The following is a 19,762-nucleotide window of genomic DNA, read 5'->3' on the forward strand; positions in this document are numbered from 1 at the left end:
TACGGGTCAACGATGTGGCTTTTTAGTAGTCGATTGATTCAATGATGATGAGGCACACATTACGCTCAGACTTGAACTAGAAAGAATAGATGAATGTGAGCGGGGACAGGTGAAATACGTTCTTGCAAGTTGAGCCCAATTCTGGGTCAAGTTGTACATTCTGTAGCGCCGCGGAAGGTTCAACAGTTATTGAGGAAACACCACACAGAGGCCATTGCAGTTATCTAGCTGGGTGAGGAAAAGGAGGGTGTGGCTCAGATGAAAGGTGTATGTGTGTTTATTGGGATTACAAGGCGGTACTGGCCACCTGAGTTTACCAGAGAGAAAGAGAAAAGAAAAGGAAGACGTATATGAAGAGCATCCATTGGCCAGTTTACAAAGTATGGTTGAACAGTTTCTATGAATTTAAAAAAACAGCCTTTTGGTACAGGGTCATAGTGAAATCATCCAATGAACTTCTGCCCTTTTTCATAATCTTTAACCTCTCTACAAGCTGAAGGTATGAGTCATTGACATGACTCGTTTGGAAGCATGCAAGTGGGGCAACCATGCTGATTGATGTTCGTGGACTTAACTACATCCTAACAATGACCTCAATAGAGCCTTTCAAATGACTCTCATGCTCATATCCGTCTCAGTTGCTCTACTGCGATTCAAGGTAAGGCTTTAATGGCTGGTCTCTGCACCTCTGCCAACAAATTTTCTACCCCTACACCAGACTATTTCTCATTGATGCATAGTTTTGTTTCGTCAATAATTTCTCCAGTACATAATTGATGTATATATCTGAGCATAATTTATGTTTTTGTTTCTTGGAGGAACAGAGTAAATGAGTACTATGCAGTCTCAAATTATCATGAAATTCTGAAACATATGCCAAGGGTGTATTCTGAAATACCTCAGTCGGTTACGTCATACATTTGGAGTAGTATGAAAGTCTCTTTGCTTGTTATGTAACTGTATGCTTTGGTTTGCTGCCTCAGATCTCAACCTATTACTTTGTGGGGTGTTTCCTGTGCACTTTTGACACCAATTCTTATAACACCTTTCAGGGAGGGTACTTGGAACGCATCACAGAGATGAAAGGTCACAGATTACTTTGCCTATTTTGCTCAACATAGCATTTTGCGATGAAAATAATCCCTAAAAAATGGGAAAACAGCTAGAATTGCTCTTCACTACTTTTTGTAGGTTTGATAAAAATAAAAGATGTTATCAAGATGTGTGTCAGCCATCCCTGGAGTCAACCACCAGTCCTCACACCACCCATCTGGTTTCTAGTCAGGTTCGCGGGGGTGACCCAGTTCTGGGACACCCCCGCGCCGCACGGCCACCAGCTGCTGCGTGTGCCTCCCCGCCTTCTGCCTCGCTGCCCCGGCTCCGCCGCGTGACCACGCCCCCTGACATCGAGCGGCGTGGTCTGTGCCAGCTTCCTGTCTGTTGTTGCCATAGTGATCTGCTAATTTGTATTGTATTGCATTGTGCTGTTTGCTGTTTGCTGTTGTTTTTCTTTCCCCACTTGTGCCTGATATCCCCTTCGTTTTCTTCACGCACCCGTCTCCCCGTTGTTGCCATAGTGATCTGCTAATTTGTATTGTGCTGTTTGCTGTTGATTTGTTTTCTTCCCCACTTGTGCCTGACTTCACCTTCGTTTTTTTCACGTCCCCGTCTCATCCCTCCCCGCTCCCCGCTTCCCGCCATCACAGCTAGCCCCGCCCCTTTTCTTTGTGTACCCTCCCCGCTCCCGCCTCCCAGCTGCTCCGCCCCCCCCGCGCACTTGGCCATATATGGCGACCGTGCGACGCAGGTGAGTGTGACCCAGTTCTGGGACACCCCCGCGCCGCACGGCCACCAGCTGCTGCGTGTGCCTCCCCGCCTTCTGCCTCGCTGCCCCGGCTCCGCCGCGTGACCACGCCCCCTGACATCGAGCAGCGTGGTCTGTGCCAGCTTCCTGTCTGTTGTTGCCATAGTGATCTGCTAATTTGTATTGTATTGCATTGTGCTGTTTGCTGTTTGCTGTTGTTTTTCTTTCCCCACTTGTGCCTGATATCCCCTTCGTTTTCTTCACGCACCCGTCTCCCCGTTGTTGCCATAGTGATCTGCTAATTTGTATTGTGCTGTTTGCTGTTGATTTGTTTTCTTTCCCCACTTGTGCCTGACTTCACCTTCGTTTTTTTCACGTCCCCGTCTCATCCCTCCCCGCTCCCCGCTTCCGCCATCACCGCTAGCCCCGCCCCTTTTCTTTGTGTACCCTCCCGCGCTCCCGCCTCCCAGCTGCTCCGCCCCCCGCGCACTTCGCCATATATGGCGACCGTGCGAACGCGCAGAGGTCACGCGCAGCGGGCGCGCCGATTGTGCGCCGAAGGCGCGCCAAAGGTAAGCCCGTCTACGCCCGTCCGCGCCTGGACCGCGCCCAGTGCCAGGACCCCTGGCCCTCGAAGACCCCGACCGACCCGCCTGACGTACACCGCCGCCAACCTCAGCGCACTCAACGCCGGTCGACTCCCAGGATGCTACCAAGCCACACCACGACGCACCCACGGACCCTTCAGCTGCCACACCTGCAAGTTCACCTGCATCCGGACCTGCCCCGCACCAGCACCCGCCAAGTCGACCACCAGCAGCACCCACCTCAAGTGCATCCTGCTCAACACCCGCTCCGTCCACAGACACGCCATCGAACTCTGGAACCTCCTCGACACCACAGCCCCTGACGTTGCCTTCCTCACGGAGACCTGGATGAACGCCTCTTCAGCACCCGACATCGCCATCGCCATCCCAGAGGGCTACAAGATCACCCGGAGGGACCGCACCGCCAACCAGATGGGAGGAGGCATCGCCATCATCCACAGAAACACCATCCGTATCACGACCAGCACCGACAACACCCTTACCACCGCCGAACACCTGCATTTCCAGATCCACACCGACCCGAAGACCACCCTCAGAGGCACCCTGATCTACCGACCTCCGGGACCACGCACCCAATTCAGCGAGGACATCGCCGACTTCGTCAGCCCGCATGCCCTCCCCTCCGCTGACTACATCCTCCTGGGGGACCTCAACTTCCACCTGGAGAACAACAACGACCGCAACACCAGCACCCTGCTCGACAACCTCGCCAATCTTGGACTCAAGCAGCTGGTGTCCACCCCCACCCACCTCGCCGGACACACACTCGACGCAGTCTTCTCATCCAGCACAGACATCGCCTTCAGCCACGCCACAGAGCTTCAATGGACGGACCACAGCTGTGTCCACTTCACCTTCAAAAGAACGATGACCCACCACCACCAGCAACAGGTTGCCCGCAGAAGCTGGAACAAGATCACAGCCGACCAGCTCACCACCTCCTTGAGCCAGCACCCTCCTGCCAGCTCAGCGAACCCCAGCCAGGCCGCAGACAACCTCACGAAGTGGATCAGCAACTGCGCGGACGAGCTCGCCCCACTGAGGACCCCGCCCAGCAGACCCGGCAGCAAGAAAGCCCCATGGTTCACCGACGAACTCAAGAGCTCCAAGAAGAATTGCCGAGCCCTCGAGAAAGTCTGGAGAAGGGAACCAACACCGGACAACAGGACCACCTTCAAGCTTGCCACCCGGAAGCACCACCAGCTGATCCGCGCCGCCAAGAAAACTGCATTCAAGGACCGGCTGGACAACAACGCACACAACTGCAAGGAACTCTTCAACATCGTGAAAGAGCTTTCCAACCCCAGCGCAGGAAACAACGACATCACCCTATCGCAAGACCTCTGCAACTCCCTCGCCTCATACTTCCACAACAAGATCACGGACATACACAACAGCTTCAACAACCAACCAACGCACACCACGACCGAACCACCACCCCCCACCACCACCCTCCGCGCCTGGACTCCGATCAGCACCGAAGACACCGTCCGCACGATGAACTCCATCCACTCAGGATCTCCGACCGACCCCTGCCCCCACCACGTCTTCAACAAAGCCGACGCTGTCATCGCACCCCACCTGCGAGACATCATCAACACATCCTTCGACACCGCCACCTTCCCTGAGAGCTGGAAGCACGCCGAACTCAGCGCTCTACTCAAGAAACCCACAGCGGACCCCACCGAACTCAAGAATTACCGCCCCATTTCGCTCCTCCCGTTTCCAGCCAAAGTCATCGAGAAGACCGTCAACAAGCAGCTGGCCGCCTTCCTTGAGATGAATGGATCCCTCGACCCCTCACAGTCTGGCTTCCGAGCCAACCACAGCACCGAGACCGCCCTCATCGCCGCCACCGATGACATCCGAGCCCTGATGGACAACGGAGAAACAGCGGCCCTCATCCTCCTAGACCTCTCCGCGGCATTCGACACTGTCTGCCACCGCACCCTAGTACAGCGCCTCAGCAACGTCGGAATCCAGGAGAAGGCTCTGGAATGGATCATCTCCTTCCTCGACGGAAGAACACAGAGAGTCCTCCTACCACCGTACAAGTCAGAGGCCACCGAAGTCATCTGCGGCGTCCCTCAAGGATCCTCGCTGAGCCCCACCCTCTTCAACGTCTACATGAGCCCCCTCGCGGCCATCGCACGCCAACACAACCTCAACATAATCTCCTACGCCGACGACACCCAGCTGATCCTCTCCCTGACCAACGACCCCGCCGCCGCCAGAGCCAATCTGCACGAAGGGATGAAAGAGGTAGCGGAGTGGATGACGACCAGCCGCCTGAAACTGAACTCAGACAAGACGGAGGTCCTCATCCTAGGCTCTTCACCCTCCGCCTGGGACGACTCCTGGTGGCCCCCCGCCCCAAACCGACAGACCACGCACGCAACCTGGGCTTCATCCTGGACTCCTCTCTCTCCATGACCAGGCAAGTCAACACCGTCTCCTCGGCGTGCTTCAACATCCTACGCATGCTACGGAAGATCTTCTGGTGGATCCCCACCGAGACCAGGAAGACCGTCACCCAGGCCCTCGTCACCAGTCGACTGGACTACGGCAACGCCCTCTACGCCGGCACCACCGCCAAGCTCCAGAAGTGTCATGATCGTGGACAAAGACGGAGTGGTCCGCGAGCCGAAGGAGAAGCTCGCGGAAACTACAACTCCCGTCCGGCATAGCGGTTCCGAGTAGCCCCACGTGACCATGAGCGCGGCAGGATTAAAGCCGGAATTAGCAGGGAGGCGGCGCCAATGATTCGCTTCAGAAACCCGATGCAGACCAACGGCCCCTGACACGCTTCATAGACCTCTGCCGCGCGTTCTGTTCTACGAACGACCCGACTCGCCAGAATCACCGACCCATGCCTCCTGAAGCCTAGAAACCTTGTCCCGACTTGAACCGGCAACCGCTCTGGTGTACGCCGCCACATACGGAGGGGTAACGAGTGCCCTCCGTTCCCCGTCAAGAGCGTTTGCTGTCTCGACTCACAACAGGAAGCACCCCTCCGGACCGCTACCTCGGCGCTCCTCGACCCCAAGGATTCCTGGGTCTTGAGTGGCAGCGCTGCCAGTGGTTAGAGGGGGGCTCCTACCCGCTCCGTTGTTTCTAAACTACTTTCCCAGCCAGTCTAGCACCCTATAGGCGCTCCTCGACCCCTCGGATTCCCGGGTCTGGAGTAGAAGCGCCTACAAAGGGACTTCAGCATCACCTTCTATATCCTCACGGCCTGTTCGCCGGCACGAGGGCGGAAACACCCCCCCCCCGTCCCTCGAGAACAAGCACTCATCCGGACCTCTGATCTAAGCCACACCCAACCCGGGGAGAGTGACAACCAGGCAGGTACACAAGGGTCACCGGTGGGGGGAACTAGCGCCTTTGGGAGAAAAGGAGTGGCAACTAAATCTTCTCTCCTTGTCTCTTTTCAGGTATCCATCCCTGCGTACTCTTCCCGTCCCTCGCCCACCTGTCTCCGGAGCCCGAGGGTCATTTGAGCATCCGGGCTGGGGACGGATGGGAGGGGGAACCCTTTAAACGTCAGCGTCATCCCGAGGAGAGGACCGAGTGAGCGCCACGACAAGAAGAGACTCCAGCGGATCCAGAACGCCTCAGCCAGACTCATCCTCGACATCCCGCGAACCAGCCACATCTCCGGACATCTCAGAGACCTGCATTGGCTCCCCGTCAACAAAAGAATCACCTTCCGCCTCCTCACCCACGCACACAAAGCCCTACACGACCAAGGCCCGAGCTACCTCAACAACCGAATCAACTTCTACGCTCCCAAACGCCACCTCCGCTCAGCCAACCACGCCCTCGCCGCCGTCCCCCGCATCCGAAGAGCGACAACAGGAGGAAGGTCCTTCTCCTACCTGGCCGCCAAGACCTGGAACTCCCTCCCGACCGACCTGCGCCTGACCCAAGACCACCTCTCCTTCAGGAAGAAGCTGAAGACCTGGCTGTTCGAGCAGTAACGGCACCCCCCTCCCCCCAGCGCCTTGAGACCCTATGGGTAGGTAGTGCGCTCTATAAATGTCCTTGATTGATTGATTGATTGATTGATTGATTGATTGATTGATTGATTAAGCAGCACCAGCAGACCTTTTCCATTTATTCACCAAGGAGCTGGAATGTACCCAGTAGGGCTACCCCAACCCGGTTTCAATTTTGGATAGAGTTCAAGACACACCTCTTTAAATAACACTACAGTGCAATGCATTATAACATTCCACAAACTAGCTATCTCTCATGATCTGCCTCGTCAGTATGCCTGTTTGAGATGGACAGCTCAATACTGGTTGAGCAGGGTGGCGAGAAAGGACTCCAATGCCGCCTGCCTCTTAAACACTGAGAAGGCAAGTCCCGGGCATCAAACTCCGGGCTCACGGCTGCACTTTGAGGATAGACGCTGACCAGAAACTTTGATAAATTAATTCTGGATAAAAAAAGCAGTTGCCAATGAGACTACGCAATGGTAGCTATCGTAACGTTGATGGGCCGCATGGGCAACAGATATTGCTGGTTGCAATTACAGACCACTGGAGACAATATTCTTAGAGGGGCTTTAACTACTCAACGATAGTCGACATCTTCAAAGACAAAGATGAAAGCATACCACCACAAAACACTTCCAATTTGTTCAGGGCACCCACAAAATAAGCTTGCCACTGGCAATACAAGCACTCACAACGAGCACATGGCGACTTGCATTGCCAAAGCTCACTGCACTTCAAATGCCATTCGCAATAGGGCACACCCAACATTTTGCAGCCGGCAGCTTTTTCCATTTGCAAATGGCTTGGTTCCTAAGTCCAGCAATGCCTTTCCCGCCATCTCCAATACAAGCCATGTGACTTGCCCGCCTCACTTTCTTAGAGAAAAGCTTAATAGGGGCAAGGGAGTGTAACACATTTACATGATAGCTCAGACTTGATTGATGCAATGTGCTGCTTAACATCCACTATAAAATACGCTGTCGCGCATTTTTTAATGGCATGAACTGGCTGACTCAGCAGGTGTCAGGGCTACGATTTACATGCACCGAGTGCAGCAGCATTCTCCAGCAGGCAAAAATCCGGGTGGAACTGCTGAGACAAGGAGAACGACCACACACAAAAGAAATGACAATACAAATCGAAAATGATAGCGATTGCCACCTCGCACCGAAGGAGGGTCAGGGTGGTCCTGGTGTTTAATCTGAAGACTGTAATCTGATAGAATCCAGGTGTGGCAGGAGAGGGCACCCTGAAGGTGATGGGGACAGGAGGGAGACATTATAGGAACGGTCCAGGTTTGCGCACCAGTGATTCGGACACACGTGGTGGTTTTGTTATTCATCAAACCACGCACTGTGACGTGCTCAACACGCTTCAGCTAGCTGTAGCAGACGAAGGCGTGCTCACGGACTACAAGCCTGAAGAAGCAATGGCGCGCACCTTCCGCTAATAGGCCCTCAAAGCATTGTTTTAAACACGCCTCGATTTTTCAAAGACAATTTACTTCCCTGAAAGGGCGTCTTCGGCACGCGGTGACCTTCAGACGATTGCAGGCCCTGGCAGAGCGCCCTGTACCCATTTGTCAATTACCGGCATCACAGGTGCCCGGGCGACTCGGAAATAATGCTGAACTAAACAGCTTTTCTAATACACCACCAGCTAAAATAGCTCCCCGGCCTCGAGGTCTCCAAGCTGGCGCGTGGAAACCCGCGTTGACGTCTAAAAAAAGGCGACGAGAAACCTATTTTGTCCTCTCGACACATCGCTCGCAAGAGCATGAAGGAAATTGGTGCTGGGAGCGATCGGCAGGAACCCACTTCAGGAAATGCTTTTAAGCTGCGTGCACCCGATCTGTCCTGGACCAGTTACAGCACATTCCTCCCATGGTTTCAACAGGCTCCTTACCGTGAGATAAAAACAGAAATATTGCTGTACCTAGCAAGGAGATTCGAGCACAGCTTGCTGGTGAATACTTGCAGCCCATGGCGGTAGGTTTCCCTTCAAAGAAAGCAGGGTGTAAGGCATTGATGAGTTTGTAACATTAATAAGTGCAGGGGCACAAAGGTCTTCCTATGAGCAAGCCTCTGACGCTGCCGAATCTCAGGGTTGCCCAATAGCAAGGCTGCCTAGCCCCAGCCCTGGCTCAGCCTCATGTTTCTTTCTTTCACCATCCTACACTTTTCATTCTCTTCATCTCACTCCTGCAGTTCCTTCTCATCCCAGTGTTCTCATTTTGTCACTGTTTTCCTGTCTTTCTCTTCCTCCTTTCTTCCTGTCCTGTCCTTCCTTCACTTGCACTGGTTTAAAGGCCGATCAAGGAAAAAAGCCCTGCTCACCAAAAATGACTGCCAATACCTCCCACTTGCAACCACTGGCACAAATTAAGCACCAGGAGGTGGACTAGCAATTTAAACCCCTTGCTTTTAAAGAGAGAGGAGAGTTTCGTAGACTGCCTATTCTGGTCTTCAATCGTTAGTTATTTAACTGACGTGGGTGAGTAGACAATCCCGGTCAAGCACATCAACGCAGGATACCACAGAAGCTGGGAATGAAAGACACCAAATTAAGCAATCTCTCAGTATGAAGCTTGTTTCGGAGAGTTTAGGAGGGACAATCACAGATTTTGTAGGACATTTATCATAGAGTTTTGGAAGTACGTACCAGAAATTAGAGAGATGAGCCCCGGGACACCTTCTTTGGGAGATTGCTGTTTTGCGCTTTATAAATGGCCGTATTATTATGAAAGTTTGCATAACAGGTTCCGGAAACATGTGCCTCCGAATTCAGGAGGCGAGTGTCACAAAGTTCGGAAGGAGTGCTGATTGTTGGACCTGGCCCTTTCTGCAGGGTTATACCCAAACGTTTTGCCTTCCTCCTCACTTTTTTATGACCTTATTTTTGTTGGCTTTCGGACTCTGGGCACTTAACCACTGCTAACCAGTGCATGTGCTCTCCCCCTACACATGGTATGATTGGTTTACACCGATTTGGCATACTTGATTTACTTAGAATTCCCCTGTAAAGTGGTATACCAGGACCTGTACTTCAAATGTTACTAATAGGCCTGCAGCACTGCTATTGCCACTCACAGAAATAGCCTTTTAAACCTATCTTAAGCCTTCTGCTGCAAGGCCTGTGTGTGCAGTCTTAATGCCATTTTGACTTGGCTTTGTAAACTACTTGCCAAGCCAGAAACTTCCCTTTTATTACACATAGATCACTCCTAAGGTAATCATCAACATCATTTTGGGGTTGCCAGGGGTCGCTGCTGCGACTCCTGGCTTGCCCCATGTGATCTCTCGCACTGTATTTGCGACCCCTGGCCTCAGAGAAGGCAAAATCAGTGCCATGAACACAGGAGCAGCTAGCCCTTATGGATGTCAGTTGGGGCTCCACTCTCCTTTTTTTCAGCTTTTTTTTTTTTATTATACTAATAGTGAATAAGATTACGTTATTCGCTATGAGTGTAATAACAAATTAAGTACTAATAGCTAAAATATGACTTTCCCTGGCTGCTAAAGTACGTTAAAAAAATGCTTTTCTATATATGTTGTGTGCGTGCTTGCAGGTTTGAGAGTGCTCATGTAAGACAGAGCATGAGCATGTGTGGTGTATGTGTAAGCAGAGTGTGTGTGTTTGTGTGACTAAGTGCACGTGTGTTTCAGTGAAAGTGAAGGTCAAAGAGCATGTCAATCAATCAATCACATAATTTGTAAAGCGGACTACATACCCGGTGGGGTTTCAAGGTGCTGGGTGTGGGGGGAGGGGGGAGGTGCTGTTACTACTGGTCGAAGAGCCAGGTCTTGAGTTGTCTCCTGAAAGATAGCAGGTCTTCGGTTTGTCGCAGGTCGAGGGGGAGGGTGTTCCAGGTCTTGGCGGCGCGATTGGAGAAGGACCTGCCTCCGGAAGTGTTTCTCCGGATGCGTGGGACCGTGGCCAGGGTGTGGTCAGCGTAGCGGAGGTTCCTGTTGGGTACGTAGAAGGAGAGTCGACTGTTGAGATAGGCAGGGCAGATTTTGTGGAGTGCTTTGTGTGCGTGGACCAGGAGTTTGAAGGAGATTCTTTTGTCGACGGGGAGCCAGTGCAGGTTCCTCAGGTGGGGGGTGATGTGGTCGCGGCGCGGGACGTTGAGGATCAGGCGTGCGGAGGCATTCTGGATTCTCTGTAGTCTGCTGATGAGCTTGGACGGGGTTCCGGCGTAGAGGGCGTTTCCGTAGTCGAGTCTGCTGCTGACTAGGGCCTGGGTGACTGTTTTCCTCGTGTTGGTCAGAATCCATCTGTAGATCTTGCGGAGCATGCGGAGGGTGTTGAAACAGGTGGAGGAAACTGCGTTGACTTGTTTGGTTATTATGCTGTGATATCACTTTTGCTACTCCTGATATTTTGGTGAATTGACGTTCATGAAGGTAGGCCCTAGGTAGTTCTGTGAGCAGTATGCTGTGTAAATAAAAGGTAGGACATGTACTTTATGTTTTACATGTCCTGGTAGCGACAAACAGCCTATTTAGTTTTTCACTGCTGTGAGGCCTACTCGTCTTATAGGCTAGCATTGGGAATTCCCTTATATACTTTTAAGTGATAATTCCTGATCAGAAAGGAGAGGCGTTTCCATGTTTTGTATGTTTAGAAAGGTAGTGATAAATCCAACTTACCGGTGAAGTTGGATTTCACATTACTATTTAAGAAATGCACTTTTAGAAGTGGGCATTTCTCTGTGCTGATAATTCTTTGTGCTTTGCAGCCTGTCTCCAAAACACGTCTGGGCTGGGTGATAGCTACACTTGGGGCATACTCTCTCGATAGCCACAACACAGGAAGGGCTGGTGTGACCGGGGATACAGCTGCATTCATCTGCATACTGATAGTCTTCATTGGCTGGGAAAGTTGGTTCGTAAATACCTTTGAATAGGTTGTGTCCTGCCCTGACACAAAGGGGTGATTTACCTACTACTCATCGTCTGGAGCCAGGGCTGGGATGAAAGGGATTGTTGTGCACTTCCGAGGGTTCCTTTAAAGTCACCTCCTACATCAAAGGCAATTTTGAGTATAAGTAATCGGGCTCTGACCCCACATCTTTAGAAACTAAGTGGGACTTGTAACCAGATACTGCAGGCTCTACATGTGCACACTGCCAGAGGACTGCTGTGCTACTAAGAGGGACCACCAGTTTGCGGACTGCTTTGCTGTGTTAGCTTGCTGCCTACTGATTGCTGGGATGCAGGAGGGACTGCTACTTTGCAAACTGCCTTGATGTGCTGGCCTGCTACCTGCTAGTGCCCCATGTGTTCTTCAATGGCTTGTCGGCTGGCCCCCTGTTCTTTTGGAATCTCAGGGACATCAAAGATTACCAATTCTCCGCCATTGCCGTGGGACTCTACCCCTTGTGAGTCCGGCAGTAGGGCTCGGAATACGATCACTGCAGGACTGATTGGTAGTTGATGTGGGACTAAGCAAACGCTTTGCTTCTTTTCCCAAGGATTGAGCGTTTTACATGGTAGCATGGTCGGGCGCGCACTCAGCTGCAGCTGTTCCTACTCGCACTGCACAGAGGAAAAAGGCTGAACAAATGAGCCATGCTCCACAAACAGTGGCGTTGGTGGGGCAACTCGGAAGTCTTCAGCGACATCAGCGCCACCTTTTATAACTCAAGCATTGTCAGGGAGACGGTTGTACCGCCTCCGTTGGACCCAGAGAAGTGGAAAAACAATCCAATGCGGCCGCATCAGTTGCTCGCAACCATCATGGGTTGCTACCCTGCATCAGATCATCACCCTCATATTATTGAGCTGACAGAATCATCCTCCTGGCTGGCGCACCTGCAGAATTAGCACAGCACACAGACTTCACCCCTGGGTCAGATGGGAGATTACCGAAGTCGGGTGGTGTGCCCCATCAGGCCACCAAGGCCAGAATAGCGCGGTGTCTGGAGCTAAAATGTATTGGGGCGCTTGTAGCTGCATTACGGGCAGCTGGGATTGCAGACTAAGCAAGGTCCCTTGCGTGCACCCCCCTCCTTCTCTTTGGGACTGACTTTGGGGGGCATAGTTCTTGGTCTATATTTTGAGGTGAAACCTCTGTGGAGGACACTGTGGGGAGTATAAGACTGTCTCACGAGACAGGAAACATCTAAAGCAGCTGCCTTTTGGGTGATCACGATGCTTCCCGGTTTGCCTAACATGGGATCGTTCCCAACGTACTTCTGTGAGACTTCACAGAAATTACCGTATGATGTTGAGTAGGTGCACAGGTGCTCATGTGCCCTACGTTTTGTTTCTGAATGCAATCGTTGCAATAGGGCTCACAGAAATTACAGTTTAAAGTGTAATACGAGCGCAGATGCGCTGGGCCCTATGTTTTCACTACAAGTTTAGTGATTCACCCTAACATTCTGCATTACTTGCAAAGTACTTATTGATGTCATTTTAGTCTTCTTGTTTTATGTACAATATAGAACCTATTTTTATATTAACCCTGTGTGGAGTTGTGTATTCATTGTGTTACTGTGTGTGTGTGTTTGGAACAAACGCTTAACACATTACCTCTGATGATAAGCCTGCCTGCTCTGTGCCAAGCTACCAGAGGGTAAGCACAGGTTATCTTGGTGTGTATCTGGCTTGTCATGACTAGAGTGTTGGGTTCTGCCTGGCTGAGATGCATACCCTAACCAACCGGAAGTCCCATTTCTAACACTGATCATATTCTGGTCTACCCTTGTCTCCATATGAGATGTGTTGACATCATCATAATCTGCCAGATAAGCAGCTGAAAACCAATAGCGGAGCGGCTATACTGACTGGCTAGGAGTGAGAGAGGACTAGCGTTCTACTATGTAACTGATGAGCTGAATGTTACTAGAAATTTCTCTGGACTTCAAACAGCATAGATGGACTCAGGCTAATGAAGATCATTTCAGCAGCCAAAACCAACCGAGATGTTTAACTGCTCCTTTCACATCCGGGAACATTCTCAAGAGGTTGACATGGGACACCTAACCCATGAGCATCTGGTGGGTGGAACCTTCTGTCATGAGGCCAGAACCTTGAAAGGATAGACCTTCACAGTAGTCACTAGAAAAGAGTCAGCACTGCTACAAAGATCAAGGCACAAGGAAGTTGTCAGGAGGGATATTCCTATTTGCTGGGGCCTTGGTAGTTGGATGACAGAGAAGAAAACTATATCACAAGCTAGAGTTGAAGAGCACAAAATGCAACTATTTGTGCACCAGTACCAAGCCTTGGAATCGATTAAATGGAAGCCCTGAAAGAGCAGGGGGCTTACAAATACAAATTCTAACACCAAAGGACACAACAAAATCCTACACACATCCCACTTGACCTAAGCAAAACGAAACAACAGTCACCCAAAAACAAAACCAAAGACTACAACAAAGGAAAAAGCTTGGAGAATGTGGGACAATACTAAAATATATAAACTAAAACAAGAAAGAGAAGTTAAGCACAAAATACCAAAGCAATAGCACCTCATCCCACAGGCTTATCACAACTAGAAACACATAACACTAAAATGTTTAAAACAGTGACAGACCCCCCTCCCCCCCCTTAATAATGTGATTACTATTTATCATTTCATCTTCTGTACTGCTATACGATGTTGTCACTTCTGGTTAAAGGATGTCAATTACTCATGTTGTAATGGTCTCCTTTACTCAATAAAAATAATAACAGCACAAAAAAAAACAGTGACAAAAAACGGCATGGCGACAACAAGGTTTATGTCTGGGAAGAGGCAGCGCTTCTACATGATGAGCTAAGAGCACTTGCATATGTTCTGCTCTGGCTGTGACTAGGCAAAGAACTATAAACAATGGTCTTCTTGGTATATTGGAAAATACCAAATAATTTGCAATTACAGAAAATATCCCTGGTATTCACTGATTAATTATAAAGAGCCTTTGATAGGTCTGGCTCTCGGGAAGGGATGCCTGGTTTGGGAGATCAGATCTGTCATCTAACAAGCAGGTATTTTGAACAGGACAAAACACTTGGTACCTACAATGCAGCACAACACAACATGAACTTAGTGTGGTGAAGAACTGTGAAACACCTTTGGTTCACTTCAGAGATTTGAAGTGCGTAGCACACATATTTGCATGAAGGCAGGCTTGGCAAAATTGGACAGCCCAGTCAGGATTACGTTGGACTGAGATATCCTGACTGACAGTCTTCAGTTGTAACCCTTTGACTATATAGCGATCAGTTATGTTATGTTAAATACTTATAAAGCACAAACAATTACCCGAAGGCATCGAGGCGCTGCTGTGATGCAAAGAAAAGCCAGCTGGACTAAAGATTGAAAAACCACGTATTCAGTGCCTTTCGAAGAGACAGATGATGTGCAGGGGAAGATTATTCCACAGTTTCGAGGCTCCTGCCACTAAACTCACACCGCCCCAGGAGGAGCGCTTGAATTTCGGTACAATGTACCTGGCCACACTTGAGCAGAGAAGCTTATCTGGAGGATACCACTTAAACATGTCTTTAAGGAACTTCAGGCCAAAATCATGCAAAGCCCTCAAGGTCATGTACAGGGCTTTGAAGCGAACTATTTGTTTGATTGGAAGCCAATGGAGCTTCCGTAAGGCAGGTTTGGCTGACTGAAACGTAGGAATTCCCAACAAAAGCCTTGCAGCAGCATTTGGAAGGGACTGAAGCTTGTTCACAAACTGCAATTGCATGTTGAGATAAAGCCCATTGCAGTAATCCAGTTTTGACAGCACTAAGGTAGTCACCACTGTTTTTTCAATGAAATGGTAATATAAGGAAGATTTTTTTTTGCTATCTTGAGTGCATAGAAAGAAGCGGAGATAGTGGTGTTCACTTGATCCTCAAAAACAAGCTTATTTTGCATAAGGACACCTAGATTCTTTACCTTCTTGGCTGCTGAGGGTAGTAGACCTAGTTCAAGTGGACAGCAGGATGGTGTCCAAAATTAGGTATCTTTTCCAAAAAGACAAACATCCGTCTGGCTGGAATTAAGTATCAGACAGTTTTTATCCATCCAGTCGTCATTAGTTAGTATATAGTTGTGAAACCTATGACTGATGTTGTCAGGAGAAACAGGAAAGGAAACCACAATTTGGGTGTCATCGGCATATGATTTAATCAAAGCTGCAAGGGGCGTAACATAAACGTTAAAAAGTGTTGGGCTCAATGAAGACCACTGCGGGACTGCAGAAGGCAGGACACAGGGTTTACATTCAAACTCCCTTAAGGACACTGTCTGTTCTTCCCTTAATTCCGATACAATCAAGACGGTCAACCAAATGTGCATGGTGGACCGTATCAAATGCAGCTGATAAGTCTAAAAGTATAAGATCAGTCAAAGGACAGTTGTAATCATTTGGTTTACAGAAGTCTTCCCTCATCTCAGGACCTAGTGCAGTCACCGATTGCAGGCTCCTAATCAGTACAAAGTGGGATATTTATTTCTGTAGAAGACCTAGATATTTGCCCAATGGATTTACACCTTACACCCTGTCTCATGCCTTGCATCCAACTGGGAGTCAGTGTAGTGATTTTAGGGCTCATTTTAAGAGGTTGCATTTTAAGAGGTTGAGGCACATTCGAGCTGCTTGGCATTGTCAACAGATAATTAGTAGCTTGGTTATGTGGTCTTTGTTGCAGGTGAATCTGTTTCTTTCCTTGTCTGACGTAATTGATGTTTCCTTACTGCAGGAATGCTATCACCAGGGCTCTGGTCCAGTCTATCCCACGGACTGATGGGAGACTTTCTTAAGTATGGAGAGCTGCATTTGGACAACCCTGACAAGTGCATTGACTCCGAGGAAACCCAAGAGCTTGGAATAAAAAAGTTTTTCCATGGTCATTACTTTCAAGAATAAGGTTTCCTTTTACTTGACGGTCATTTATAAGGTAATAAACGAGGCTATGCTCGCCCAGCACAGAATCTTGGTTTTAGCTGCATTCATGGCAGCATTCAATGAGAGAAAGCTCATGTGGCACATATAAGCGTGATATCAGCCTGGTTCCCAGCTTTGTTTCACAGCTGTACCTGGACTGTGTGGCATCAGCCTACATCTGGAACTTCATCTGATACTGTTCTAAAACCAGGGCTCACAATTAGATGTTGAGCAGCAGTTAGAAGACAGATTACTTCTTGGGTACACAACATCCCAGTATGCACAAGGATGAATTTACTGAGGCCATCCATAATTGTCAGCTATGGTTACAGAGAAGGGTCAGGATCCAGTCCAGGGTGGGTCCGACACACTGATAAAATACTAGTGTCCAGCTGGTGCTGCAAACTACTGAAGAACTAAGGGTGTTTTCTTATATTCCTCCCACGCAAGGAGAAGCTCTTCAACCATGAAAACTCAATACCTTTCCATGATCTAAAGCTTGACCAATGATCACAAAGGAGAAGGTCTAGTACCCCGTACCCTATTAAAAACTGTCCGCGCTTTTAGAGTTTCGTCAATCACTAGCCAAGTTCTTCAGGCCTGCAGATTATTTAGGAACCCAGTTGGCTACGGCACTTGTTTGGACGCAACTTCAAATAAAAAAGGCACACTGGAAGAAATGTTTACAAACAGGGATGGGAAAAGCTCAAGAGGAAAGTTAAAAACTTTGATTTTGACAGCAGGTTTAGCAGATCCTCCTGCTCCAAGGATTGAGAATTGGTAACAGTGGACTCGGGCATGGGGGTGGGCAGGATATTGGGTGGAGCAGTTACCACAAAAGGAACATAAGTGATACAAAAATTGCTAAATTCATGTACATTTTTGTTCTTTACAAATCTTTAGTGTGTATTCTAGGATGCATATTTTCAGCTGGATTAGATAAATGGTTGTACCAAACACATATTTCGAAGCAGTGACATGTAGTTGGCTAATTATACATAGGGGTGGGAGGTCTACTATGGTAGTCAACATCACTGTGTGTAAACTACTAGCGGGATCCAGTAGAAGGTATGTAACAGAGGTATTGGTAAATGCTCATAACCCCTCCTTGGTGGAATGTTTAGGGGGTTATCATTGATTTAACACAATACCAGCTGTGTTATAACTTCCTGACCAAGACACCAACACACTCATGCCACTGGCACTGCAGGAACTATTCAAAGAGAAAAATTAACTCCACCTGCCACTGTGTCTCAGTGTTACAAAAGATTGAGATGCACTCCCAGTGCCCTCCAATCCCATCCGCATGCCGCCATATTTCCTGTAGAAAGACATCCACCCTGCACACAGGCAAAGCACCCCTAGCGCCGATTGTCCCTTCCAGAGAAAGGGCATTTAGATTAGAAGCACGAAACTAGAAGAGAGTCCTGGCAGGCCCAACTGCAAAATAAATGTAAATATCCCCTTCCATTTGCCGTACCTTAAATGCTGCTCCTCCGTGGATGATGGACTTGATGAAGATGCCGAGGTCGGCCCCAGTGTCCCGGGATTTGTTCCCCTTTAAGCTTATCCCGAGGCCAGCAGAGCCAGTGTCGTTCAGGGGGATTTCGAAGGTCAGCTGCGTCTTGCTCTCCACAGAAGGCACCACGACCTCGGCCTCTCCTTTCTGTGGGAATAAAAATCAAAATAAGGAGGTGTTAGCCAAAGGAGTGTCACTCATATGAGTTTTGTCTAAACTATTATGTGTTTATAATACAACATATTTTTAATAAATCAAATACCCATTCAAAGTGTAGATGGAGCATAGAGAGAGAGAGCACAGAGAGAGAGCACAGAGAGAGAGCATACAGAGAGAGCACAAAGAGAGAGCATACAGAGAGAGCATACAGAGAGAGCACAGAGAGAGAGCACAGAGAGAGAACATACAGAGAGAGAGAGCATAGAGAGAGCACACAGAGAGAGCATAGAGAGAGAGCATAGAGAGAGAGAGCACAGAGAGAGAGCACAGAGAGAGAGCATACAGAGAGAGAGCACACAGAGAGAGCACAGAGAGAGAGAGAGCACAGAGAGAGAGCAGACTGAAGTGCAGAAGGAAGCAACCGAGCTAGGGTGACAAAGACTTTCTGCAGCCAGGGCTGGTAATCCACTCGACTTCCATTTTTAAATAGTCTTTACTGTAAACACGTGTGTTCTGGTTTTTGGATCTGTTGGTACCAGACATCCCCAGAGCCTGGTGGGAGGGGCACTGGATGTAGCAATAAAACGAATCAAATTGAAAATATGCATTATTCCTCATTGAAAACTATTTCCTCCTATACACGAGCACAATTTCAAACAAACCCGTGTCACTATATTGAAGTTGCAATTAAATAGCGTTTCATACCAGTGCCGAGGTGTCAAAGTGCTTTGTGGACAGGCACCAGGGTAATATTCCATGCAATTGACTTGGTTGGGAGTGTGTCCGTTAGCAGTATGGCCTTACCTATGTGGGGGTGTTTCAGTTTTTTGTTTGAGGGCCCGAGTTCTGTTTTATGTTTCTGTGACTTGGCTTGCAGTAGAGGATAGGTAAAGTTACCAGATGTCCGTGAATGGTTGGAAGTGTGAGGGAATGGAGTATGGACTCTGTGAGCAGGGTTTGGTCTCATGGATTATTGACAAAGGGTGCTACGGTCATGTTGACGCAAACCTGGAGCTGCACTTAAGCATGGAGTGTACTGAACTAGAGTGAAAAATAGGTGTACACGTGATTGTGCCCACCATCCTAGAAGGAGATTTGGTTGCAGCTGGGGTTTGATACAAGGACAAAGCAGGAGCTGGCCTGCAGACTTGCCTGTTTCTGCAAAGCCCCGTGGCAAATGTGGCAGCGTCACAAGGCACCCTAGGGATACATGATACAGCCCATTCCTCAAGAGAGCTAGCTTCCTTACAAGTGGTCAGTGAACAATAAAAACCTAGTAGAACTCCTAGAAAACATCACATTGTCGTTTTCAGTGTCCTTCCTTCCAGAAGCGCTCAGGGGTGCAGTCTCCTTATGTAAGGGTTGTGGTTGTCCTTCTCAGGGTGTATCAGAGGGTGATATCATCATAGGACAGGTGGGAATTACCTGCGGGGAAAGCCTATGCATTTGGAGACGTGGAGACAGAGAGGCTGTTTTCAGGGATCCTTGGGTATATGCCAGGCTTCACAGTTAGCCCAGCAGATGCTTTTAATGCAATAGTTCTTGTGACTGCAACACCTTATCTTTTCAGGGTGAATAAGGTTTTATACCCCTTAAATGTAAGGCGAGGATCCATGTGCATGAAACTCGTCCAGGTAAAGAATGACAGTGATTGGCAGGAGGAAACGCTGGACTTAAATGTAAGGTAGGCCGTGCAATTGAACATTGTATTGGACTTTGGATATGTGAAAAAAAAGACTAAAAGACTAGTACTTAATGGTGAACCTGAGGGAAGACACCCCCTTCTTTCCT

At 49.1% G+C, this 19,762-nt stretch overlaps 1 protein-coding gene and 1 long non-coding RNA gene across 2 annotated transcripts in view; one reads left to right on the forward strand and one right to left on the reverse strand.

Annotated features, from left to right (window-relative positions):
- The window catches only part of PARD3B (par-3 family cell polarity regulator beta), a 2,086,630-nt gene that overhangs the window by 1,037,326 nt on the left and 1,029,542 nt on the right, over positions 1-19,762 (reverse strand). The window contains exon 11 of the mRNA XM_085648929.1: positions 17,774-17,959. Within this exon, the coding sequence (XP_085505055.1) occupies positions 17,774-17,959 (186 nt within the window). The remainder of the gene's footprint in view (positions 1-17,773; positions 17,960-19,762) is intronic.
- Positions 1-19,762, forward strand: part of LOC146858171 (uncharacterized) — a 167,419-nt gene that overhangs the window by 60,867 nt on the left and 86,790 nt on the right. The gene's annotated exons all lie outside the window — the stretch shown is intronic.

Source organism: Triturus cristatus, chromosome 3_2 (genome assembly GCF_964204655.1).
Source record: "Triturus cristatus chromosome 3_2, aTriCri1.1, whole genome shotgun sequence".
Taxonomy (NCBI): Eukaryota; Metazoa; Chordata; class Amphibia; order Caudata; family Salamandridae; genus Triturus; species Triturus cristatus.